Genomic DNA, 27,740 nt, shown 5'->3' with positions numbered 1-27,740 from the left:
GGGACACCCTCTTCTAAAATTACCTTTATTCAACGGAAGTAATCGAGACCAAAAATATTTTCGAATCTTGTGTAGGTTAATATTATCTCAGCTGTTTATCTAGAAGAATTTCATATGATTTTGTATACAATGTATTATATTTAAGGCAAAAATCTATAAAATGAAATTATTTTATTACTTTATTGCAATAGATATGTATTAACTCTGTATGTACAGTTAATGTTACTCTTCTTTTAGAAATATTAGAAATATGAAATATTTGGCACATCCTAAAATTCCTATTATTAATTGCACACACTGATGAAATTTATTAAATTTAATTCTGGATTCATTTACAAAATAATGCTATAACTTGGTGAAGATTCTTCTTTTGTCAAAAAGTTTGTAAACTCTCTTTGTTTTGTAAACTCTTCCAAATATTGTTAGTATCGCAGAATGAGTTAGTACTGGGCATGCCTTTGATGTGATCAGACATGGTTTTTGGCAATAACAATGTAATTTTTGAAAATGAAGTGCAGTTGTAAAGACGGTGTGTTATAGAAAAATGTGATATAATAAACACTACTAAAACATAAATTATGGAGTAGGCTTACTTAGATATTATCATGTCATTTGGAACCTTCAATGTCAAAAACTTAGGCCTCAAGAATCAACCCCCAGACATGACAAACTAGAGCCAACAATGAGAAAAGAAGATAAGTTAAAGGTTTATTTGCATATATTACTCCTCTTGAAGCTTATTAAAATATTATATTTTGAAGAGTGACAATCAACAGGTGATGTGAGGGAGGATAAGATTACAAATCATTATATCCAACTGTGAGATATGAAAGTCAAGTCTGACTGATGGAGCCATGAGTAGTCTAAATGACAATGATTATCCCTGAAACTAGGGCAAACTTTCCCATGAGACCAGTTGTCAGATGTTGGTTGAACCCCATGCAACAATTCTTGCTTTTTTGGCTAATGACCTGCTCCCATTTACATGGCTTCAATCTACTCTTGATGATCTGGCCCATTTACTACATCACTGATGTTCACTTCTGTCACTCTTGCACTGAAGCTGATATCATGAATAAAAGTTTCTTTTCTATCAATCAGTGGTGAGACTGTTGGGACTGGCTGTTGGTTGGATATACCATTCAAAGAATTATCATCCTCATCACAGAATAAATTGTTGTCAAAGACTTGTTCTTGGTGTGCATTGATTGTTATACATCTGGGTGGATGCCCTCTTCTGCCAGATCATGCTAACTTTAGACTCCTGGGCCCACATTTTGTTGTGGTGCTGACAGTTTCAGGTGCAGGTAGAACCCCATCATCAAAGCCACAGAATGGTTCATCATAGTTTTTGTGGCTCAAATTTAACATTTGGACAAATTTTGGAATCTCTTTCCTCAAAGTTCAGTTTGGTCACTTCTTCTTAGTGTTGTCTACATAGAAATTAACAAAAGTCTTCTTGGGTACAGGAAAGTCTTGATCAAGGGACTTCACTTCTCTTGAAATGTGTATCCAGCAATCTTTTGGTATCCACATTCAACAGGCTTTATGACAGTCAGAATAACTTTCAGAAGTTCTTTGTTTACCATTACAACTAAATTTACTTTTGTTCACTGATTTGTCCAGCATGACAACCTACTGACAAAACACTTGAAAATGAGACATGACAAGTGTTCTTTTCACCTACTTCTTTCTGGACATAGTTCACTGTGTAGTGGCTTCGGTATAAAATAGTAACAGTAGTCTTTATCCATGACAACATCAATTATGGTTCTTTTTTTCTGTGAATCTGTTTGTTTTGGCATGTATGGAACCATTGGACATCCTAAGGATGGGATTTAATCTTGTGATCAGTCTGATATTCTGTCAGATTACTGAAATCTGTAAACCTGTCAGCTACCCAGCCTTACTTACTAAGTAAATACACTTAATGCCAACTGCAGTGGTCATCTGTGGCAGTCACAAAAACCTTGCATGACCTTGAGATGTTTCCTTTGTTGATCTACAAAAGTCAGAGTGGATTAATTCCAGAAGTTTGTTTGATGTTGTATATTGGTTGGTGGAAGGAAAGAATATGATCTTTCCTTTAAGGCAAGTATCATGGTTTGTGAATATATGTAGCCCAACTGAGAATGCTAGTGCTAAATTTCTATATAACTTTGCATCATCATCTATTCAGTAATGGCACTCATCTTTGGAGGATTTCCTTGTAAATAAAACAGGTTACCAATTCTTTGTACAGTGGCTTTAGCTTTGGTTTTAAAATCTCATATAACTGCATGTGTTTTGTCAAAGGCCATTGTGCAGCTGTTGCTCACAGCATTTTTCCACTGAAATGACTTTGGTTCTAAAATTTGGAAAGCTTAAAGAGTTTTTCAGCATTATGGAGTTGTCAGCACTGTTAAACCAAGAGATCTGGGTATCACTTTTAGCATCTACTTACATAGCACTGTTTTCTATGAGCATTTTACTCATTTTAGTTTCACACAGAATAGTTTTGAGATTTTACAACAAATGACTCTGGGTATAAATGTTACAAGTCAAAGTCCATTAAATATTCTGCCTATCTTCAAACTTGAACTGAACTGGCACATCTGTCTGTTTGATCCACCACACTTGTCTAAAATGACACTTATTAACAAAAAGAGACAAAGCTATTGGTACAAGGATAAAATGATATAGCAATGCTATCTCCAATCATTTATCAGATCACCATCCTTAGATATTTACCGTCATGTATTACTATGCATTCTTTTGCTTCATGTGGCTAAAATGATATTTTACTTCACTCACCTCAGTTTCCCTTTTTGTTTCTCCTTGTGTCAAAATTGTGTATCCTCTTTGCATATAGTTTGGGATGCTTACAGCATAAATATCATGTAATAATTTAATATATTCTTTGTCCAGTGGCATTGACTCCACCTAAAATTAATATCCAATTCACTTTCAGTAATTCATCTTAGTGTAGAAGAACAGGAGCAACACACAGTACACAAAGTCACTGTTACCTCTCTTTAACTGTAAAAATGATACTCTACACAGTATGACATTAAATTTAAGGATCACTTCATGTTTCCTGGGGCACTGGTATTGAGACATACTACTGAAAAACATCAATGTCATATTCAGTAAGCAACATGTAGAGAAGACATTATCTGGTATGCTACTTACATGCTGTGGAGAAGACATTATCTGGTATGCTACAAAGAAAGCTTGAACAATCTCTGTAACTGAATTTCCCTTTTCAGATACAATGGACAGCTACTATTTAAAAAATGTATAACTTTCCTTTGTAGATTGTCCTGCTCATTTGGTCACCGGTCCGTGGAACTAGATTTGGTTAAAGTTGAGATGACAGATTAGGAAAAAAATGTGGTGACCAGCAGGAAGTTTGTATTCTTCAACAAGTCCACTGAAATTGTTTAGGTGAAGCAGGTTCTGTTCAACTCTAACTTAGTAAAACGCTGGTACATGATTAAATATAAGTAATAATAAAATTACGTAAGTGAATGTGGGACAAAATACTGCATTAACTCAGTCCACACACCATGGCAGACCTATCAGTACTGACTGACTGCTATGTCATCCAGTCGCATCATTGGATGTGTTATGGAAGGCTATGGGGTCTTCACATTACTCTCCCAGCCATTATCACTTTTTGTGACTTCGACTGCTACTGCTCAGTCAAGTATCTCCTCAACTGACATCATCAGGTTGAGTGGACCCCATGTCTTTACAAATGTCTGCTTGTGTCTGTACATGTGCAGATGGATATGTGTGTGTGTGTGCGAGTGTATACCTGTCCTGTTTTCCCCCGAAGGTAAGTCCTTCCACTCCCGGGATTGGAATGACTCCTTACCTTCTCCCTAAAACCCACAGCCTTTTGTCTTTCCCTCTTTCCTGACGAAGCAACCGTTGGTTGTGAAAGCTTGAATTTTGTGTGTGTGTTTGTGTTTGTTTGTGTGTCTATCAACATGCCAACGCTTTCGTTTGGTAAGTTACATCATCTTTGTTTTTAGATATATTTTTCCCACGTGGAATGTTTCCCTCTATTATATTCATATAATGTTAAAATATATATTCATATAATGTTAAAATATTTATGTGCATTACCTCAAAATCTAATAAAATTGGTAATTTTTTATATAGAAGGCTATGGACTGCTGTGTTATTAAGGTTAAATTACGTGTTTTGTTCATATTGGTAGCACTGTCAAAAACAGTATCGTATCGTTTCATAGTATAAATACACATTGTATGTCAAAGTGCTAACGTTTTTCTGGGGAAAAGTGATGAATAGATTGGTAAATCTCTCAAAAATTAAAGTGTGATGCCAAAACGAAGTGTTTTTAAGAAACATGGATTTCATGGTGATAGATTTTTGATTAAAGGAAAACATTGTGTTCAACAAGTGGCATGTGATGTTACAGACAATGAAATACAGACAAACTTGTCAGTATCTAGAGTAACACCCATTAGTGCTTCGAAGATTAAAATAAAACATTGCCATACACAGTATTCTCAAAATGAAAGTGATGTAAATGGTAGGTTATGTTATATTCTGATAGATTTACACATCCTAACAAGTGTGTTAGGTGAATGTGTGTGTGTTGTAAAATATGTTGAGGGCCAGTTAGTTTGCATGAAAACAGTGAGGTATCAAATGGACTAACCAGGAAACTTATCATTAATTGTGCCAATTGTAAATATACTCATCCATTTTGGAATTCTGATAAGTGTAAAGATAATTATTTTGACATAAATGTTAGGTGGTTTTATGGATTGAGGGCTATTGGCAAAAGGACACACCGCAGCAGAAACAATGTGTGCCTTGATGAATATGCCATGCCCACCTTGTAAAATCGACAAGTATGCAGGAATTATTGGAGCTGCTGTGGAATCTGTTGCATGTGAGTCAATGAAGGGTGCTGCAAACAAAGCTGTTGAAATAAATGATGGTATGACTGGCATACCAGTAGCTTTTGGTGGCACTTGGCAGAAGCGCGGCTACAGTTCTAAGAATTCTGTTGCTTCAGTGACCAGTGTGGATACTGGAAAAGTAATATATTTCCAGATTTTAACCAAACATTGTTATGAGTGTAAATCAGGGAATGAAGAAGGGCATATCTGTGACAGAAATTATGAAGGAACAAGTGGTGGTGTGGAGGCCTCTAGCATATAACAGTGTAGTAGCTGCTCAGCCCTATGGAGAGAAGATTATCACAAAACTGGAATGTGTTGGTCATGTCCAGAAGAGGACGGGCACCAAGTTGAGAAAGTAGAAAGAAAGTTTGAGAGACAAGAAAGTTTCTATTGGTAAAACCGTAAGAGGCAGACTGACTGAAAAAATGATTGATGACCTACAGCAGTATTATGGGATGGCCATTAGAAACAATACTGAGGATTTGTTAAAAATGAAGCAGGCAGTATGAGCTACCTTCTTCCACAGACTGTCAACTGATGAAACAGCAGTACACCACCTTTGCCCTCCAAGACCTGATTCATGGTGCAATTACCGCAATGCCCAGTACTCAAACCATTAATACAGCCATAAACATTCCATCCCAGCAGTAGTCATGGATATGATAAAACCTTTTTACAGAAACTTGGCAAATCCTGAGTTACTGAAGAAGTGTCTGCATTGTCAGACTCAAAATCCCAATGAGTCGATCAGTAGTCTTATATGGACTCACTTACCAAAAAATGTTTTTGTTGGAATGAAGACATTAAAATGGGGGGTCAGTGATGCTGTTATTGCTTTTAATGATGGCATCACTGGTAGGGTGCAAGTGCTACAGCATATGGGAACTAATCCTGGAGCAAACTGCATCAGAGAACTTGAACGGATTGACAAGGTTTGCATTGATAAAGCACAGTATACACCACAGTTGGCCACTAGAGAGTACTGAAAGAAGAAAAGAAGAAAAAAACTTGGAAAAAGATCAAGGGTATGATATACAGTATGGTGCAGGGTGCTTCTGAGTGACGAAAAATAAAAAGTTAAGCATATATTAAGTGAGTTACCGTCTTTTGAAACTTTAGAAGCCATTCCTGAAAATTTACTTTTTCTGCCGCATTTTTCCCTAAATATCAGAAACCACTTTGAATAGAGTATTCAGATTTTCAGGGAGTAATACCATACATATCTTGCGTCTACTGAACTAAAAGAAGAACATAATGTTATGCATAATTAAAATTATTTAGGATAACGTACAAAAAAATTACACAAAATTTTAACCATGTAATTAAAAAATTGTATTTCCAAAATCAGTCGCTCAAATGCAATTATTGTAGTTCAGTAGACTCAGAACATACAGTTTAATGTCCTGTAAAAGTTTCATGTCAATAGCTACAGTGGTTCCTGAAATACAGGGAAGCCAAGTCACTAAACTTAACATTGTCGAGATAGGGCGTTCCAACTCCCCTTAACTTCCACTTCTTCAGTGACAGGATTATCTGTCACATTACCAATACCCCAACCTACTTCAGGGGAGAAATATAGATAACTCCTACTAAATCAAAAATGATTAATGACATCTCTACACCATTTACAGCAAAATCTCCATAAATTAAAACTACTATCCAAGCTCCTTCAGCAAAGAAACTTATATGACTAATACTAAATTATAAATGGTGAACAGTATTTCTGGACCAATTTTTCTGTGAGATTCCTTCACATAATTTACATCAAAATCTGCACAGGTTGTACTCTGATTTGCTGTGGTTATTAAACTTTGTAATGCATTTTATTTTGTCTAAAGAATGTTGGGTATTGTGTCAACAACAAATTGTTCAAAACTATGAGTAGTCACTTAACAGGAGAACAATTATGAAGAATAAAACAGCTCCAACTGTAACTGATTTGTTTTACCATCCACATTCCCTTTGGAAGACCCAGGTGCAAAACCTGCCCCATTCACCAACACAGCACATCCTACTCTGGTCCTGTTGCAACTTATACTATCCCACCAGAGACAGGGCAAACTGTGAAAGCAACCATGTCATATAGATGCTCTGCTGCAATTTCTGCACAGCATTTTAAGTGGTCATGGCCACCAACCTGCTGTCCATCAAAATGTATGGCTACTGCCAAACATTGGCCAAGAGCAGAGTTGACAACCTATCTGCGGAACACACTTCTAAGCACAACATGCTTGATTTCAGTGGCTGCTTCACAGTCCATGCAACTGGATCCCGTGGGAGTTATCTTTGCAACACATCCTTCATTCCTGTAATCCTCCTGTCCTCAATCTCACACTAACTCACTCACCTGCAACCTCTGTCTATCAAGCTGCCCTAACTCTATCCTGTCAGTCCCTCCAAATCCATGCCTCCACTCAACTGTCTTCCTACACCACATGAACTCACCTGTTCTGTTGCTCCTGCACCTGCAGCCTCTCCCTCCTGCATTCCTAACCCATCGTCTGCAGCCTCACTTAGAGTCCCAGATCCCACTCCTTAATCCCCCCCCCCCCCCTTCCCACTTTCCGTCTCTACACACCCAGTCTGGCACAGCCCTCCACCCCAGTCCACCTGCCAAATTGCAGTCCTGGTACTGGTTTTTCAGCCACCATAACACAGCTGCACAGGTTGCAATATGTGCACTCTAGCTCATTAAAGGATTCACACAAAAGCTAGCAAAGTTTTCATTCTGTTTTGTATGCATGGCAGTGACACAATGCTTCTACTATTCAGTGAGTGGTCCTCTTTACTCACTAATTATTTAAATTCTCCCAGAACTTTCCCTACTACATTTTGTTTCAATATTTTATAGGGCAATTTTCGATACAAAATAATCTTATTGAGGGTAGAAACTGGCTGTGGGAAGTTAAAAAATACACTTACGACTGAGGATGTTTTGTTCTTCATTATTATTTTAAAGCTGTAGACAGGCCTTCCAGTGTGGAGAGATTGATCTAAAAAAATGTGCATTGCCATATATTGGGTGAACTATTAAAATGCTTTATTTTACATGAACAGGACAACACAACATTGGCATAGAAGTATATCTATCTGCTGTTAATATCTATCTGTCTATTTACAGCTATATTATATGAGTATGATGGAGTGAATTCATTTTTATTACTTTTGATAGTATTTTATTCAGTCCTTCTTCTGTTCTGCTTGACATAGTCACAAGTCGTGGTAAATCATCTTCAATTGTGGGGTTTTTGTGATCATAGGATTTCAGAACTGCATGGCCATAATTTCCATCAATTCCCCTACTGGTGACAGCTGCCAGTCCACCTTCCCATGGTGTACTCTCTGTCACTACCTGTAAATTGTTAATACTATGAAAAATTTTCAAATAAATTCTTGTTGTACTCTGTTAAATAGATTAAACAACATAATGAAAAATCCATTATAATACTGGATATAAACTTCTACAGATGATGAATAACACTTTGTTCCAATGCTTAAGGAGGATAAACAAGTGTGAAATTATGAATTCTGTTGCCTGTACCGAGCTACAACTCATTTAAGACATTATAATGCTACCTCTATCATATAACTACTAAAAATACACCTTTGTAATGGAATAATGAATACCATAAAAACAGGCACATGCATATGTAAACTGATGTCTGGGCAAAAAGGGGGGGCCATTAGGAGTGAATGATGGCAATACCCTGTTGCCAGTATGAAGCTATAACTCATTTAAAATACAAACACATGCGTAAAGCAGAGATTCTTCAGACAGCTGCAGACAAAAATAGCTGCAAGTTGAAAAAGTGGAAGAGGACGGGTGGGAAAATAGAATAGAGGAAGACTGTTGACCAAAAAATACCAAATCACATCATGCAGTCTATATATAATGATATACAGCTCCAAGACCTCAAGGTATGAGCTTCTCAGAGTTACAAGAGAAACTGACACAGATTGTGAACACACTTTACTTCAGCTGTCATATTAATCACCTGAAGGCAAACCACAGCAAGTCCCAGGTCTGTACTGTCAACGTCAGTAACAAGCATAGAATTACTCAATGTGATGTAGCAAGCTGTAACATTCCAGCTTTGCTCACAGCAAAGAAATATTTAACACAGAATCATCTTTTGAAAAAAACCACAACATTTTCCTGACAGCCAAGTTCGTTAAAAAAACATTATGAGGGAAATCTATGGTACTTAAAAAAGACAAGTTGTTGTTTAACATTGTTACCAAAAATCTCAAGAAGTAGTTGACCAATTTACTTTGTAGTTTTACACAATATTTGAATAAATGTTCAGATGGATATAGGCTACATATTTTTTAAATTGCAATACAAAAAATAATTAATGTAGAGTAATGAAATGCTGAGAATACATTTCTTAGGTAACATGTTTAAGTGATTAAAAATGCAAGTTCACAGGTTACTGTAAGTGCAATATACGTTACTGCAAATTTGAAATGCTGGAACATTAATAACTGATGTAACTGCCAGAGTGTTGAAGGCAAACATGTAAAGTGTGTACACTGTGTTGAACAGGTGTCATATGTCAGTTTGTGAGATGAAGATCCTTGCCTGGTGCACTTGGTCAGTCAATACAGGATGGTTAATGCCATTTGTGAATGACACTGGAGTTGTCTAGTGACGTCCAGTATGCTCTCGAACAGAAAAGAATCTGATGATCAAGCAGCCAAGGCAACATGTTGACATCCTGTGGAGCATGTTGGGTCACAACAGCAATATGCTGTTGGAAAGCATGCCTGGAATGCTGTTCATGAATGGCAACAGAGGTCAAATCACCAGACTGACATACAAATTTGCAGTCACAGTGTGTGGGATACCCATGAGAGTGTTCCTGCTGTCATATGAAATTGCACCCCAGACCTAACATCAGCTGAAGGTCCCGTGTGTCTAGCACACAGATAGGTTGTTTGCAGGCCCTCAGATGGCCTCTTCCTAACCAACACACACCCGTCATTGGCACAGAGGAAAAACCAGCTTTCATCAGAAAACAGAACAGGCCTCCATCCTGCCCTCCAATGAGCTCTAACTTGAGACCACTGAAGTCACAAACTGCAGTGGTTTGGAGTCATTGGAATGAATGACACAGGGCACCTGGCCCAGAGCTGTCCTGGAAGTAAGCAATTTGTAACAGTTTGTTGTGTCACAGTAACGCCAACTGTTGCTCAGATTGCTGCTGCGGATGCAGCACAGTGCACTGGTGCCATATACCAAACATGGTGGTCTTCTCCCTTGGTACTGCCACGTGGCTGTCTGGAGCTCGGTCTTCTACTACACACATCTACATACAGGGTGATTATAATTAAAGTTAAACTTTCAAAACACTGTAGAAATAACACCACTGGTCAGAATGACATCAGATTGCAATGGAATATTATCAGAGAGGGGGGAAAAGGTATGGCAGAAGAAAAAAAATAGTGTGACAATTGATCAATAGATGGTGCTGTATGTGGCATTATACATAAATGAAAACATCTGTCATGCACACGACCCATTGAAGTTGGTACAAACATGCTGGGTACGAGGCTTTTCCTCCTTTCGCGTCTGCAAAATTTGCCAAGACTGTCTCAATGCAGGATCGCACTCTGCTTGTAAAGCTGTATTACAAGAATGATGACTGTGCACACAGTACTCCGCAGAAGTTCCAGACACTGAAGGGTTTGAAAAAAGGCATTGGTCTGATGACTGCCGTGGCTCTGGATGATTTGGAAATTCAAAAAGGCCTGTTCTTTTGGTGTGCAACCTGGTAGAGGGAGGAAACAAATTGATTTGACATCAGTGGAAGCAGTGGCCAAGCAATCCAGGAGGAGACAAGTGGTGGTGTGTAAACGTGTAGTGCACAGAGAATTGCCCGAACATTGGACATACTCGTGAGCACGGGATGTAAAATCATATACAATTTCCTTCTTTGCTGTCCATTCAAAATTACAAATGTGCACAAGTTGCTTCCTGTTGACCTGCCAGGTAGAGAGACCTTTGCTTTATGATTTCTTGCTTGCATGGAAGTAGACAATGATTGGCTGTGGAAGATTTTGTGGATGGACGAAGCCCACTTCCATCTGACAGAATGTGTCAATACACAGAATTGTCAAATATGGGCAGTGGAAACTCCACACACAAATTAACCAGTACCACTTCATCATGAAAAGGTCACTGTGTGGTGCAGATTTATGGCATCATTTATCATAGGGCCCTATGTTTTTGAAGAGACAGGTGCTTCTGGTCCTGTTACCTGCACCATCACTGGTAGGCGCTATGAATGTCTTTTGCACAACCTCATCATTCCAACTCTCCAACAGTGTGTGGATGGGATCATTTTTATGCAAGATGGCGCACCTCTGTCCATTGAAAATCCAGTTAAGCAGCTGCTGAAGTGCCATTTTGGAAATGCTAGAAGAATTATCAGCTGCCGTTTTCCTACAGTCTGGCCGTCCCAATCACCTGATCTCAATTCGTGAGACTTCTGGCTGTGGGGTTGTGTGAAAGATGTTGTGTTCAGTGTTCTGATAGCAAACTTAGCTGTATTTAAGACACACATCACGCAACACATTCTAAACGTGACCTCAGAAACGCTTCGATTAGTTGTGGAACATGCTGTTTCTTGATTTCAACTTGTTGTAGAAAATAGTGGACAGCAATTGAACATGTTTTGTGCCAGTCATACAGAAATTAATAATCTGATTTGATTTTGAGTGATGCTTTTTAGCAGTTTTTGGCGTCAGGACAATTAAAAACTTAATGTGATTGATGTTTTTTATGTGGTTTTTGGCCTCAGGACAATTAAAAACCTATATGATTGATGCTTTTTATGCAGTTTTTGGCCTCACAACAATTCAAAACTGATGTGGGTGATGCTTTTTATGTGGTTTTTGGCCTCAGGACAACTAAAAACCAATTTTTCCCATCCAGTGTGATATGAGCTGGCTGGGTGGATAGGCTTATGTAACTAAACGTATCACACCAATACACCCATCCACACTGAATAGTACAGTTTGTTTAATGTCAGACATACACCTTAGGCATTGTTGTGTGATTCATTTGACATTTGTAGTTGACCACTATAAAATTATAATGCTTACAGTGCTATCTATTGTTTCATTTTGTAACTGTTTATTTCTCTTCTGCCATATGTTTTCCCCCTTCTCTGATAATATTCTGCTGCAATTTGACGTCATTCTGACTGGTGGTGATCTTTCTACAGCAATTTGAAAGTTTAACAATATTCACAGTCACTTTGTAAATACTCCACAACAAATCTTATGGTGCACAGCAGAGGGTACCCTGTACCACTACTTGTCCCCCCCCCCCCCCCCCTGTTCCACTCGCAAATAGTGCAAAGGAAAAATGACAGTCTGTACACCTCCATATGAGCCCCAATGTCTGTGATCTTGAGATGATTTTCAAGGTGATTTTGAGGTTAAAGTGATTTTTCTAAGATGGGAACTCTAATATTTGATTCAAGATCTCAACTTCAGATTTTTAAATTATATATGTGACATATAAAAGTGAAACATTATTAATGTAGAGCTCAAAAAGTTCATGACAGATTTACTTCAGATTTCCACACGATATTCTAATAAACATTTGGTTGGACACAGGCAACATGTTTCTTAATACGTATAATACATAAATACATATATAACATGTGAAGGGAAAACATTGTTAGAAAAAATTTCAATAATTCTGAAGCAATGTACTTCAGATTTTTAAATGATACTTAAATGAACATTTTGATGCACATGGTCTATGTATTTTAAATATATATATACTATATAAATGTATATGTAATACATAAAGGGAATATGCTGGTACCTAACAACTCAACAAGTTCTTGACACATATTCTTCAAATTTTTAAATGATACTCTAATGAAAGTCCATGAACTATGGACCTTGCCGTTGGTGGGGAGGCTTGCGTGCCTCAATGGTACAGATAGCCATACTGTAGGCACAACCACAACAGAGGGGTGGAGGGGTATCTGTTGAGAGGCCAGACAAATGTGTGGTTCCTGAAGAGGGGCAGCAGCCTTTTCAGTAGTTGCAGGGGTAGCAGTCTCGATGATTGACTGACCTGGCCTTGTAAAACTAACCAAAACGGTCTTGCTGTGCTGGTACTGCGAACGGATGAAAGCAAGGGGAAGCTACAGCCGTAATTTGTCCCGAGGGCATGCAGCTTTACTGTATGATTAAATGATGATGGCGTCCTCTTGGGTACAATATTCCGGAGGTAAAATAGTCCCCCATTCGGATCTCCGGGTGGGGACTACTCAAGAGGACGTCGTTATCAGGAGAATTAAAACTGGCGTTCTACGGGTCGGAGTGTGGAATGTCAGATACCTTATCGGCCAGGTAGGTTAGAAAATTTAAAAAGGGAAATGGATAGGTTACAGTTAGATGTAGTGGGAATTAGTGAAGTCCGGTGGCAGGAGGAACAAGACTTTTGGTCAGGTGAATACAGGGTTATAAATACAAAATCAAATAGGGGTAAAGCAGCAGTAGATTTAATAATGAATAAAAAAAATAGGAGTGCGGGTAAGCTACTACAAACGGCATGGTGAACACATTATTGTGGCCAAGATAGACATGAAGCCTACACCTACTACAGCAGTACAAGTTTATATGCCAACCAGCTCTGCAGATGATGAAGAAATTGATGAAATGTGTGAAGAGATAAAAAAAAATTATTCAGGTAGTGAAGGGAGACGAAAATTTAATAGTCATGGTTGACTGGAATTCGACAGTAGGAAAAGGAAGAGAAGTAAACATAGTAGGTGAATATGGATTGGGACTAAGAACTGCAAGAGGAAGCCGCCTGGTAGAATTTTGCACAGAGCATAACTTAATCATAGCTAACACTTGGTTCAAAAATCATGAAAGAAGGTTGTATACATGGAAGAACCCTGGAGACACTGGAAAGTTTCAGATAGATTATATAATGGTAAGAGAGAGTTTCAGGGAGAGCATAAGGGAACAACTGACAGGAATGGGGGAAAGAAATGCAGTAGAAGAAGAATGGGTAGCTCTGAGGGATAAAGTAGTGAAGGCAGCAGAGGATCAAGTAGGTAAAAAGACAAGGACTAGTAAAAATCCATGGGTAACAGAAGGGAAAGCAGCAAGGTGGAAGGAGTATCTAGAGGGCCTGTACAAGGGCAATGTTCTTGAGGGCAATATTATGGAAATGGGAGAGGATGTAGACGAAGATGAAATGTGAGATATGATACTGTATGAAGAGGTTGACAGAGCACTGAAAGACCTAAGTCAAAACAAGGGCCAGGGAGTAGACAACATTCCATTAGAACTACTGACAGCCTTGGGAGAGCCAGTCTTGACAAAACTCTACCATCTGGCGAGCAAGATGTATGACACAGGCAAAATTCCCTCAGAGTTCAAGAAGAATATAATACAAGAACCTTCAACATCACAGCATGTCAGCAATCGTTGGTTAATATATTAAGAAACTAGAAACCCACCTCGATTGTGAGATAAGTACCTAGTGTTAGCCTAGGTTTCAGCATAGATAACTACACTTTCTTCAGAACAATAAAACCCACAAGTGCCTAAGAAGACCTTTGTCAATGATTAAAAGAACACCATAGCTATACATTTATAAACGAAAAAAAGGAAAACACAAACAGTAGATATGTACAAAGTCTAAACCACTACATAACATAATGGTGTACGCTCCACCTCACACCGGCCTATGTTTGATGGGCCATGACCCTCCATAAACTGCAGCTACAAATGGTCACTCACTTACACACCTATGCACATGTGCAAGACAAGGGAAGTTACTTGAATGCATATGCGCATACGAATGCGAGAAAGTTTATACATGGGTCGTGGCTAAATAGCCCTTATATTCCCAACTGTGTATCAACGTATATCAAAAAATAGGATGGATAGAATAAGTGACGAGCTAAATAGGAAATGAAACCTAAAAATAACCACACACGGTTGCTTATGCTAGGAAAGAAACATATATGAAGCTACCTATGACAACAGGAGGAACTCTTAAAAACTATTCCTAAAGCCAATAGCTAGCAGTCGGCAGGGGGGGGGGGGGGGGGGGGGGTTGAGGGGACGTAATCTAAAGACGTCGTGGTAATAAAGATTAAAGATATAGGGATAAAACGTGAGGTGTTCAACGGGCTAAAATCACGTTCATCGTAAAAGGAAATGAGGAAAACAGAAAAAAGATAAAAGGTGAACAGCTTGACCAACTGCACTCACCAATCAGCGCACGCATGTGAAAATCCCCAGATCATCAGATTTAGTCATATGAAAAACAAATGAAAGGTGCGAAACCTTCAAAAAATTTTCTGTTTCTTAGTAGGAGTTGGTTGTTAAGGATATTGTCTTTATCATGTTGCAGATGCTTAAAGATCTTAACCTTGGCATGAAGTAACTCGATATTAACTGGAGGGCTTGGCGCATGAGCCATTTGCACAAGGTGTTCCGCATAAGTAGAGCCCTTAGTACCATCACCGCTTCTAGTAGGAATATGCTCTTTATACCTGAAACCTTTTTTAATAAAAGAATATAATAATTCCAATCCCAAAGAAAGCAGGTGTTGACAGATGTGAAAATTACTGAACTATCAGTTTAATAAGTCACAGCTGCAGAATACTAACATGAATTCTTTACAGACGAATGGAAAAACTGGTAGAAGCCGACCTCGAGGAAGATCAATCTGGATTCCGTAGACATGTTGGAACACGTGAGGCAATACCGACCCTACAACTTATTTTAGAAGAAAGATTAAGGAAAGGCAAACCTACATTTCTAGCATTTGTAGACTTAGGGAAAGCTTTTGACAATGTTGACTGGAATACTCTCTGTCAAATTCTGAAGGTGGCAGGGGTAAAATACAGGAAGCGAAAGGCTATTTACAATTTGTACAGAAAGCAGATGGCAGATATAAGAGTTGAGGGACATGAAAGGGAAGCAGTGGTTGGGAAGGGAGTGAGACAGGGTTGTAGCCTATCCCCGATGCTATTCAATCTGTATATTGAGCAAGCAGTAAAGGAAACAAAAGAAAAATTCGCAGTAGGAATTAAAATCCATGGAGAAGAAATAAAAACTTTGAGGTTCGCCAATGACATTGTAATTCTGTCAGAGACAGCAAAGGACTTGGAAGAGCAGTTGAACGGAATGTACAGTGTCTTGAAAGGAGGGTATAAGATGAACATCAACAAAAGCAAAACAAGGATAATGGAATGTAGTCAAATTAAGTCAGGTGATGCTGAGGGAATTAGATTAGGAAATGAGACACTTAAAGTAGTAAAGGAGTTTTGCTATTTGGGGAGCAAAATAACTGATGATGGTCGAAGTAGAGAGGATATAAAATGTAGACTGGCAATGGTAAGGAAAGTGTTTCTGAAGAAGAGAGATTTGTTAACATCGAGTATAGATTTAAGTGTCAGGAAGTCATTTCTGAAAGTATTAGTATGGAGTGTAGCCATGTATGGAAGTGAAACATGGACGATAAATAGTTTAGACAAGAAGAGATGGTTCAAATGGCTCTGAGCACTATGGGACTCAACTGCTAAGGTCATTAGTCCCCTAGAACTTAGAACTAGTTAAACCTAACTAACCTAAGGACATCACAAACATCCATGCCCGAGGCAGGATTCGAACCTGCGACCGTAGCGGTCTTGCGGTTCCAGACTGCAGCGCCTTTAACCGCACGGCCACTTCGGCCGGCAGACAAGAAGAGAATAGAAGTTTTTGAAATGTGGTGCTACAGAAGAATGCTGAAGATTAGATGGGTAGATCACATAACTAATGAGGAGGTATTGAATAGAATTGGGGAGAAGAGGAGTTTGTGCCACAACGTGACTAGAAGAAGGGATCGGTTGGTAGGACATGTTCTGAGGCATCAAGGGTTCACCAATTTAGTACTGGAGGGCAGCGTGGAGGGTAAAAATCATAGAGGGAGACCAAGAGATGAATACACTAAACAGATTCAGGAGGATGTAGGCTGCAGTAGGTATTGGGAGATGAAGAAGCTTGCACAGGATAGAGTAGCATGGAGAGCTGCATCAAACCAGTCTCAGAACTGAAGACCACAACAACAACAATAAAAACAACTCTAATGAACATTTGGATGGATACAGCCTGTATATTTTTGTATGTAATATGTAAATATACATGTAACTTATAAACTGGGAACATTGTTACCAATAATCTCAAAAATATTTTGACCAATTTAATTCAAATTTTGACGTGATTCACTATTAAACATTCAGAGGGACATTGCATATATATATTTTTTAAATTGTTTCTTACTTGTATACACAATGATATACTGCATTTTCTTTCCTCATTGGTTTTACAGAAAATATGAAATGTGTATGGCTTATCAGCTTATGATTAGAATATTACAATGGAATTTGAGTTGTTCACAACTTTGTAATCCTACTGATTCACATATTAAAACTATATGAAATTCTCTTACTGAAGCTACTATCGTTACAGATCCAGCAGCTGAATGTATCTCTTGTGCGTCAGGTGATGGACAGAGAGGGCATAGAAGGAGAAAGGAGCGCATGAACAGATGTGGGAGGGGGGGGGGGGAGGGGGGGGGTGAACAAGTCAAAACACAGAGAAATGAAGGGGAGAAGGAATAAATGGACTAAGAGAAGGAGTGGAGGAGATGGGCAGAGAGAGGTGGAAGGAGTTTAGGATGTACATGCAATTCCCAAACAAATTTAGTAATTGTGAAGTATTGATGATGGAGGAGAATGACGAAGAGAGGGGGTAGAGGAGGTTGGCAGAGAGTAGGGGGAAGAGTTTACAATGTATATCGAATTTGCATACAGATTTAGTAATTGCAAAATACTGATAGGTTCTCTGGTGAGCAAAGAATTCATGCTGCCAACCACACAAGGAAGGAAGAATTATCACGCGTGATAGTAAAAACTCAAATTGGCAAGAAGTACCATTGGTGAAGATACTAGCATTGTATGAGGGAATTGACCAATTAGAGAATTAAATGGAATCAAATACAATGTAATATACCAATATTATGAAACGGAAAGTTGCTACTCACCATATAGGGGCGATGCTGAACACAGATAGGCACAACAAAAAGATTGTCAAAAAATAAGCTTTTTACCAACAAGGCCTGTGTCAAAAATAAACAACACACACACACACACACACACACACACACACACACACACACACTTGCAAACGCAACTTACACACACATGACTGCAGTCTCTGGCAGCTGAAGCCACACTGCAAGCAGCAGCAGCAGCAGCAGTGCCTTATGGGTGTGGCAACTGGGTGGGGGTAGGGAGGAGCCTGGGGTGGGGAGAGAAGGGATAGTAGGGAATGGGTGGAGGACAGTGAAGTGCTGCTGGAGAGCATGCAAGGACAAAGTAGAGAGAAGGTAGGGCAGTTAGGTGCAGTTGGAGTGTGAGGGGGAGAACAGGTGAGAGGTGGGGGGGGGGGGGGGGGGTTGTGGAAAAAGAGAGAAGTAAAAAGATTGGGTGCATTGGTGGAATGAGGCATGTGTAGTGCTGGAATGGGAACAGGGAAGGGGCTGGATGGAAGAGGGCACTGACTAAAGAAGGTTGAGGCCAGGAGGGTTATGTGAACATAGGATATATTTCAGGAAGAGTTCCCACCTGCGCAATGTAGAAAAGAGTGTGAGAAGGATCCATACGGCACTGGCTATGCAAAAGGCATTGGAATGAAGGATGTCTGTTGGGCAGTGTGCTCAGCAACAGGGTGGTCCACTTGTTTCTTGGCCATAGTTTGTCAGTGGCCATTCATGCGGACAGCTTGTTGCTTGCCATACCCGCATAGAATGCAGAACAGTGGTTGCAGCTTAGCTTGTAGATCATGTGACTGGTTTCATAGGTAACGCTGACTTGGATGGGACAGGTGATCGTTTGTGACCGCACTGGAGTAGATGGTGGTGGGAGGATGTATGGAACAGGTGTTGCATCTAGGTCTTATTACAGTGATATGAGCCATGAGGTAAGGAGTTGGGAGCAGGGGTTGTGTACAGATGGACGAGCATACTGGGCAAGTTCAGTGGATGGTGGAATATGGCTGTGGGAGAGGTTGGAAGGATAGTGGGCAGGACATTTCTCATTTCAGGGCGTGACAATAGGTGGTCGAAACTGTGGCGTAGAATGTAATTCAGTTGCTCCAGTCCTTGGTGGTACTGAGTTAAGAGAGGAATGCTCCCCTGAGGCCAGATGGTAAGACATTAGGAGATGGTGGAAGACTTTGGTACAAGGTTAAAAGGATAATTACAGTCTGTGAAGGCCTCAATGAGAATCTCGGTATCTCGATCCCGATCACAAAGATGTCATCAATGAATCTGAACCAGGTGAGGGGTTTAGGATTCTGTGTGTTTAGGAAGGATTCCTCTAGATGGCCCATGAACTGGTTGGCAGAATGTGGTGCCATGCAGGTGCCCATAGCCATACCACAAATTTGTTTGTAGGTAATGCCTTCAAAGGAGAAGTAATTGTGGATGAGGATATATTTGGTCATGGCACTAGGAAGGATGTTGTTGGTTTAGAATCTGTCAAGTGTTGCGAAAGGTAGTGTTCAATAGTGGTAAGGCCATAGGTGTTAGGGATGTTTGTGTATATGCAGGTGCCATCAACAGTGACGAGCAGGGCACCGTGTGATAAAGGGACAGGAACAGTGGAGAGTTGGTGGAAGAAATGGTTGGTATCTTTTACATAGGAGAGTAGGTTCTGGGTAATAGGTTGAAGATGTTGGTCTACAAGAGCAGAGATTATCTCAGAGGGGGCACAGTAACCAGCCATAAATGGCATCATGGGGTGTTGGGGTTTATGGACTGTAGAAAGCGTGTAGAAGGTAGGAGTGCAGGTTGTGGCAGGGGTGAGCAGAAAGATGAACTCTGGGGAGAGTTTCTGGGATGGGCCCAAGGATTTGAGACGAGACTGGAGATCCTGTTGGATTTCTGGAATGGAATCACTGTGGCAAATTTTGTAGGTGGATGTATCTGACAGCTGGAGGAGTCCTTCCACCAGAAAATCCTAGTGGTGCAAAACAACAGTGGTGGAGCCTTTGTCCATAGGTAGCATTATAAGGTTGGGATCAGATTTTAGATGGTGGACTGCGGTTATTTCTGCAGATGTAAGGTTAGTTTGCTTGTTGAAGGATTTGGGGAATGGTGGTGAAGCCAGGTTGGACATTAAGAAATTCAGTAAAGTTAACAGGGGGTGATTTGGGGGCGTTGGGAGGGTGGATCATGGTTGGATGGAGGAGTGAACTGAGTCAGGCAGGATTCACCATTTGTCTCTGGTTGAGTCTGATTGTTAGGCAAGGTGGTGATAAAGTGTCTCCACTTTATGGACTGAGAGAAGGAGAGAAGGTTTTTAGTAAGTCCTGCATGATAGAATTTTGGAGTGAGGCACAAAGTGATGCCTTTGGAAAGGACTGATTTTTTCTGTTGGGTTGCTTCTGGAGGAAAGGTTCAGGACTGTGTTTCATGTCTGTTTAGATTCTGTGTGGTGGTGGTGGGAGGGAGTTTTGGAGGGTGGGGGTAAATGTAGGTAGGTCTACAAGACAGGGTTTTTCAGCTGCGAGGGGATGTGGGGGGAGGTTTGGAGGTTGTTGTAGTAATGGTGAACAGTGGAACTCCAAAGCCAGAGTGAGAAGTGAGCAGGGCGGAGAGTTTTTTGATGTTCTGTTGTGCATGTTGCTCTGGTTCCTGGTCAGCAAGAGTTTCAATGCGTATTATGGATTCCAAGAATTTGGGATTGCATAGCAGTAAAATTTTGTGGATGGAGAGAAGTTATTACAAGGAGGTTTGGGCTTGGTTGATACAATTTTGCAGGGCTATGTTGCTGAGGGCTAAGGACTGGCGGAATCTCTACAAATGGAGGTCATTGTGGAAGGAGGTGTGGCAGCCACTGGAGATGGGTAATTTGACGGTAAGGTCATTTGGGGGGAGGGGGGGGGGAAGGTCCATGAGAAAAGCAGCAATGCAGGAACAGTATGTGGGACTGGGTTCTGGCTAGGAATAAGGAAATGTTTCAGTACTGATACAGATGGAAGGAGCAAGGCTCCATGGTGTTGGAAAAAAATGTGAAAAATTACTTAAATAAAGTAGAATTATGTCCGAAGAAGTTCACAAAAATACACCCAAATACGTGGGGAAAAGTCATGAGAAGGGAGAAAACGGATGAGAAAGGGGTAAACAAGATGAAATCTGAGGGAGTCGATCATAGCAAAAGTTGAAAACTCACTAAAATTCGCAAGACGTCACAATGAGATCAAAGAAACAATATAAATAATTTAAAAAATATTTCACTGTGGGATCAGGTCTGTGGGTGCATAAGTGTGAAGAAGGGGGCGGCAGATATGAATGGATAAGGTGAAATGAGTGGGTGGAAACTGGGACAGAATGGAGAAAATGTGGGAGGTGGGGAAGGGTTTATAGCATGAGATACAAGATCGTCTGGCACCAGAAAGGTTCAAGAAATAACACGCAAAAAAATAGGAGAGTAACACAGGGAGAGTGATCAATTTCAAGGTATAGGCTTAATAATATTGGGGGGAGTAATGTGTGACACTGCACCAACAATCAGCGTGGTCTTGTAGCAGTCTGTTGTGTGCAACCAACATGATTGATACAGTGTGGCTCATAAGTACAGTGTGCAATGCAGTTTGTAAGGCAACAAGAGAAACACTGGGAAAGAAGAGAAAGAAGGACAGGCATTGAGTATAGTAATGCATTAAAAAATATCAACAAAGGAAAACAGCACTGTTTAGAGAAGAAAAGCCATCAGGCAAAAATCAAATGGAATATCCAGGACAGAATATTATGAAAAGGAAAGTTGCTACCCACTACATAACAGAGATGCTGAGTCACAGACAGGTACAACAAGAAGGCACAATAAGCTTTCGGCCAACAAGGCCTTTGTCAAAAACAGACTACAGACACACACACAATCATACAAATGTAATTCAGACCCACATGACTGCAGTTTCTGGCACCTGAAGCCACACTGTGAGCAGCAAGCAGCAGCAGCAGTGTGCTATGAGAGTGGCAACCGGGTGGGGGGTAAGGAGCAGGCTTGGACAGGGAGGGGGGACACCAGGGTAGGGGTGGGGGACAGTCAAGTGCTCCTGGGGAGTGTACAGGGATGACATGGAGAAAAGGTAGGCCAGCTAGCTGCAGTCAGGAGATTATACAGAGGTTCCTGCAATGGAAACACTTTTTCACCACTGTTCCTACGACAATCAGACTCAATCAAAGATCAGTGTTGAACCCTGCCTGACTCAGTTCACTCCTCCATCCAACCATGATCCACCCCCCAATGTCCCCAAATCACCCTCTGTTAACTTTCCAGAATTTCTTAACCTCAAACCTTGCTTCATCACTGTTCCCCAAATCCCTCAACATGCAAACTAACCTTACATCTGCAGAAAGAACCGCTGTCCACCATCTAAAATATGATCCTCACCTTATAATCCTAACTGTGGACAAAGGCTCCACCACTGTTGTTTTGAACCACAAGGATTACCCGGCAGAAGGACTCAGCCAACTGTCAGATACTTTCACTTACAAACCTTGCCACAGGGACCCCATTCCAGAAATCCAACAGGATCTTCAGTCTCTCCTCAAACCCTTGGGCCCATCCCAGAAACTCTCCCTAGAGACCATCTCTCTGCTCACCCCTACCACAACCTGCACTACTACCTTCTACTTGCTTCCTAAAGGCCATAAAACCAAACTCCCAGGATGCCCCGCTGTTGCTGGTTACTGGGCCCCCATTGAGAGAATTTCTGCTCTCGTAGACCATCACCTTCAGCCTGTTACCTGGAACCTACTCTCCTAAATAAAAGATACCAACCATTTCCTCCATTGACTCTCCACAGCTCCTGTCCCTTTACTACGCAGTGTCCTGCTCATCACTGTTCATATGACCTCCCTTTACATTAACATCCATAATGCCCATGGCCTTACCGCTATTGGACACTACCTTCCCAACACCCAATGGATTCCAAACCAACAACTTCCTTCCTAGTCACCATGACCAACTATATCCTCATCCACAATTACTCTTCCTTTGAAGGCATTACCTACAAACAGATCCATGATATGGCTACAGGCACCCACTTGGCACCATCCTATGCCAACCTGTTTGTGGGCCATCTAGAGGAATCCTTCCTAAACACCCAGAATCCTAAACTGCTCACCTGGTTCAAATTCACTGATGGCATCTTTGCGATCTGGATCAATGGTGAGGACACCCTATCCACATTCCTCCAGAATCTTAACAGCTTCTCCCCCATTTGATTCAGCTGGTCCCACTCAACACAATAAGGCACCTTCCTAGATGTCGACTTCTATATCAAAGATGGCTACATCAGTACATCTGTCCATATCAAACCTGCTAACCAACAGCAATACCTCCACTTTGACAGCTGCCACCTGCTCCATACCAAGAAGTCCCTTCCATGCAGCCTAGCCAACTGTGGTCATTGCATCTGCAGTGACAAGCGGTCCTCTCAAAATATACTGAGTGTCTCACTGAGGCCTTCACAGACTGTAATTATCCTCCCAACCATGTACAAAAACAAATCTCCCGTGCCTTGTCTTTCCAGTCTTCCACCATATCCCAAAGTCTCACCCTCTGGCCACAGGGGTGCATTTCCCTCGTAACTCAGTACCACCCAGGACTGGAGCAACTGAATTACATTCTCTGCTGGGGTTTCAACTTCCTCTTGTCATGCCATGAAATGAGAAATGTTCTGCCCACTATCCTTCCCACCCCTCCCACAGTCATATTCTACTGTCCACTGAACCTACACTATACTCATCCATACCTACACAATACACCTGTCCATACCTTCACAACCCCTGCTCCCAACCCCTCACCTCATGACTCATATTCCTGAATAGACCTGGATGTAAGACCTATCCCATACATCCTCCCACCACCGCCTACTCCAGTCCAGTTGCAAACATCACCTGTCCCATTAAAGGCATAGATACTTGTGAAACCAGTCATGCGATCTACAAGCTAAGTGGCAACTAATGTGCTGCTTTCTATGTGGGCATGACAAGCAACAAGCTGTCTGTCTGCATGATAATAATAGCTGCTGACTTCAGTCATAGTTGAAAGCAATGACATGTCCAAATTCACTGACTTAAAAAGAACTTTGGCTTCAAAATAAACTTGCAACCCACTAGAGTAAATGCACAGTCAGCTACCTGTATTGATAATATCTGAACAAATCATGTATTTGAAGATGTTTATAAATTTTGCATAGATTAAGGAATCTCGGACCACTCTGCATTGTTCATTAAACTACCAAAAATTAAAAAAGAAATTTCATGTGACAAAAGCTGTATGAAAAGGAACTTCAATGAAAAAAATTAAATTACATTTATAAATAAGTTGGGAGAAGTTTAATGGCCTTACAACAGCTGTATTTCGAGTAATAGTAACTTCAACAATTTGTTAAGTAGTTTCTTGAAATATTTAATGAAACTTTTGCATGTAGAACCAAATGCAACAAAATGACTAATAAACTTAAATGGATAACCCAGGGTATAAAAATTTCTAGTGCCAGGAAGAGGAAACTCCACAGTGAACTGAAATATTATAGAAACAGATGTTTTATTGAGTATGTTCCTCATTATAAAGCTACATTTAAAGAATTTGTGAAGGGAACCAAACAAATGGCAAACAAGAAGTTATTGTACAATATAAAAGCAAAACAAAAGCAGTGTAGTCTATTGTCAAATCAGAGTTGGGTGTTTAGAGTTAGCAGTAATGAAATATCTAGGCTTAAAGTAGATGATAGCTTTATTGTAAACCCAGCTCAAATATCAAAGTGTTTGACTGAATTCTCCACAAATGTGGCAAGGTCCAATGTTGATGTAGCAGAGTTCCAGAGTAAAGTAAATCACTTTGGAATCCACCAAGAAGCTGAGTATCCTATGGATTTTAAAAATGTCACAATAGAGGATGTGGAAAATGTTATATTAAAGTGATTAAAATAGTGTGTGGCATACTAGCACCTCCTCTTACTAAAATATTCAACCAGTTTTTTGAACAGGGATACTTTCCAGATGTTTTGAAGTATGCCAAAGTCAGACCTCTGTTCAAGAAAGGGGGGGGGGGGGGGGTCAAGGGAAGAAATGGAAAACTGTCAGCCAATTTCTATTTTTCCAATCCTGTCAAAAGTGTTACAGACAGCATCTGCAAACCAGATCAGAAACTTTATTGTAAAAAGTGATATTATTATAAACAACCAGTTTGGATTTCAACCAGGAAAAACACTCGGGATGCAGTGAACAACTTTATCAAAAAGTTAGGCAAATCATTGGATCAGAGGAATAAAGTTGCAGGTATCTTCTGTGATCTCACAAAAGCATTTGACTCCATGAAACATGACTTGCTTGTCTGCAAAGCTGACAAATACGGGATTATGAACAATGCTCTAAATTAGCTAACATCATACTTACACAACAGAAAACAAAGGGTAACTACCTGTATCACTTCAATGCAGTGAATAATTATTCTAAGTGGAGTACATTATCACAAGCTGTGCCTCATGGCTCCATTTTGGGGCCAATTCTGTTCCTATTCTACATAAATAACTTACCCATACACATAAATTCCCCATTAGTTCTGTCTGCAGATGATATTTCTGTTTTAATACAAGAGGATGATGCAGAAAAAATTCCGAGTTCCATGATAAGCACACTGGATACTTTAGAAAACTGGTTCCAGTTAAATGGGTTGAATCTGAACATTGAAAAACCCCTTACGGTACATTTCAAAACCAAATATTCAGAATGTGTGGAATTTAAAATACAACATAACAATCAACCTATGAAAGAAGTTGACATGGTCAAACTCCTGGGACTATGTGTCGACAAGAATAGACATATTGACTTCCTATCAAATAAAATAACCAGTTTTGCATTAGTAATGCAAATAAGAGCAAATTCCACTGCCTTAAGTAAACAAAAAAGCTTATCATAGTTATTTGGAATCTTTTGTTAGACATGGGTAATTTTCTGGAAGTTCAAGTAGTGTATCTCAAATACTGAAACTGCAAAAGAAAATTGTCCAATATATGTGTACTGCATAGCAGAGTCTTGCCACCCATTATTTCAGAAACTACAAACCCTAATTATTCCCTCCATATACAGTTATGAAATTATAATTGTCCTACACAGCAGACAAAAATTAAGTGAGGAGAATCATTTTAACCATATATATATAACAAAAAATAAAAATAAACCCACACACCAGTTGAAATTATATAACGGATTCTGCAGTATATGGGGATGACAATATTCAACAAGTTTAATGGCCAAAAACATATTTAATTTGAAGCTTTTCTAAAAAAAAAAAAAAAAAAAAAAAAAAAAAAAAAAAAAAAAAAAAAAAAAAAGAAGGGCTACACAGCAGATACCGTGGGAGAAATGCTACTATTCAATAGAAGAATTCACATGGGATGAAATGATAATTTGAGCAAGGGGTAATTAAGTGTTAGATTTTATTTTATGTACATATAACAAAATTATATTATCATTATGATATTGTTTTTAACATAGCTGTTTTTTGTTTACAGTGAAATTTTAGTGTTTATTTTACAATTTGATGTGTCTCCTGTACCTGAATCAAATGATTCAGTTTATGTAATTTATGAGACAAATAAACCACCATTCACAATGTCAACTGTTTTGCTGGACTGGGGCTTGAACCCGGATTTCCTACTTACCATAAGAGGTTGCCTTAAGCACTTTGGCTATCTGAGCACACCTCCAGAACCAATCCAAACTTCCATATGTCATGTAGTCACAACTCTTATACTCCCACGTAATTTGATTCGTGCACAGGGAGCCAAATATTACATTATCATTTCATCCCATTGAAGCATGGAGACATTGTTGATAGTTACAATGTCCATGATTATACAGTGTCTGTAATCATCAGTGACAGTATCTGTTGTCTCAGGCATCCAGACATGTGTGAAGGATACTTTACTGTGACAACAATGATAAACACAGATATTGTAATCATATGTCTCATTATGTTTGAGCTGAGAATATATTTTAAGACTATACAACAGAATTCAATTACGGATGGTACTGTTACCTGTTTTTACAGATGGGTGTCACCTGTGACTTCTTTCAGTCACTGAACCAGGTTTCTGTTCAGGTGATCAGCAGTATGTTGTAGTTATAAGGGAGGCAAACTCAGCTGCAAATTCATATAGCATCTGACAGGGATTCCATAATGGTATTAAGAAAAGAGAAACTCACCTGTAATTTGCCATTTGTAAGAGCAGGAACACCAGATATGGGCTTATTGTAATGGAGATTTGGAGGAATACATTTTGTTTTCATTGCTATAACAAGTTTTACGATTGAACAAAGTGATGAAGATGCTTCAGTGTGTCCAATGTTTGACTTCACAGAACCCAGAAGTAGAGGATTCTTTCTATCTTTAAGGAGAACTTCATCCACTGCATTGAGCTCCTCTCGATCATTTCCCTGCAAAAAAAATTGTTTAAAATATAACATAAAATAAAAATTCTTCATTATTCTAATTGAGAAGCAAGTGGGCATAAAGAGAGTAAAGCAATTAATTTCAATAAACTGGTGATAGCCCCTGGTTTCCATTTTATATGCAATGCTGTTTCCAAACATAGTAGTATGGGAAAGAGAAACAACATAACAGGTCTTCCATTCACTGTCAATAAAGAAAGATGGTAATCATAAGTATTTTTCATATTTATGCCACAATATTGTAACAGTGCTAT

General features: G+C 39.6%; 1 protein-coding gene across 1 annotated transcript in view; it reads right to left on the bottom strand.

Moving 5' to 3' along the window:
• Window positions 1-27,740, bottom strand: part of LOC124798507 (fatty acid synthase-like) — a 379,784-nt gene that overhangs the window by 269,818 nt on the left and 82,226 nt on the right. The window contains exons 7-9 of the mRNA XM_047261946.1: window positions 27,241-27,471; window positions 8,086-8,274; window positions 2,794-2,922 (exon numbers count right to left, since the gene is read on the bottom strand). Of these exons, the coding sequence (XP_047117902.1) occupies window positions 2,794-2,922; window positions 8,086-8,274; window positions 27,241-27,471 (549 nt within the window). The remainder of the gene's footprint in view (window positions 1-2,793; window positions 2,923-8,085; window positions 8,275-27,240; window positions 27,472-27,740) is intronic.

The sequence above is a fragment of the Schistocerca piceifrons genome, chromosome 5, assembly GCF_021461385.2.
Source record: "Schistocerca piceifrons isolate TAMUIC-IGC-003096 chromosome 5, iqSchPice1.1, whole genome shotgun sequence".
NCBI lineage: Eukaryota > Metazoa > Arthropoda > Insecta > Orthoptera > Acrididae > Schistocerca > Schistocerca piceifrons.
The sequence above is the reverse complement of the archived record's forward strand: the minus strand, read 5'-3'. Positions and strand labels throughout refer to the sequence as shown.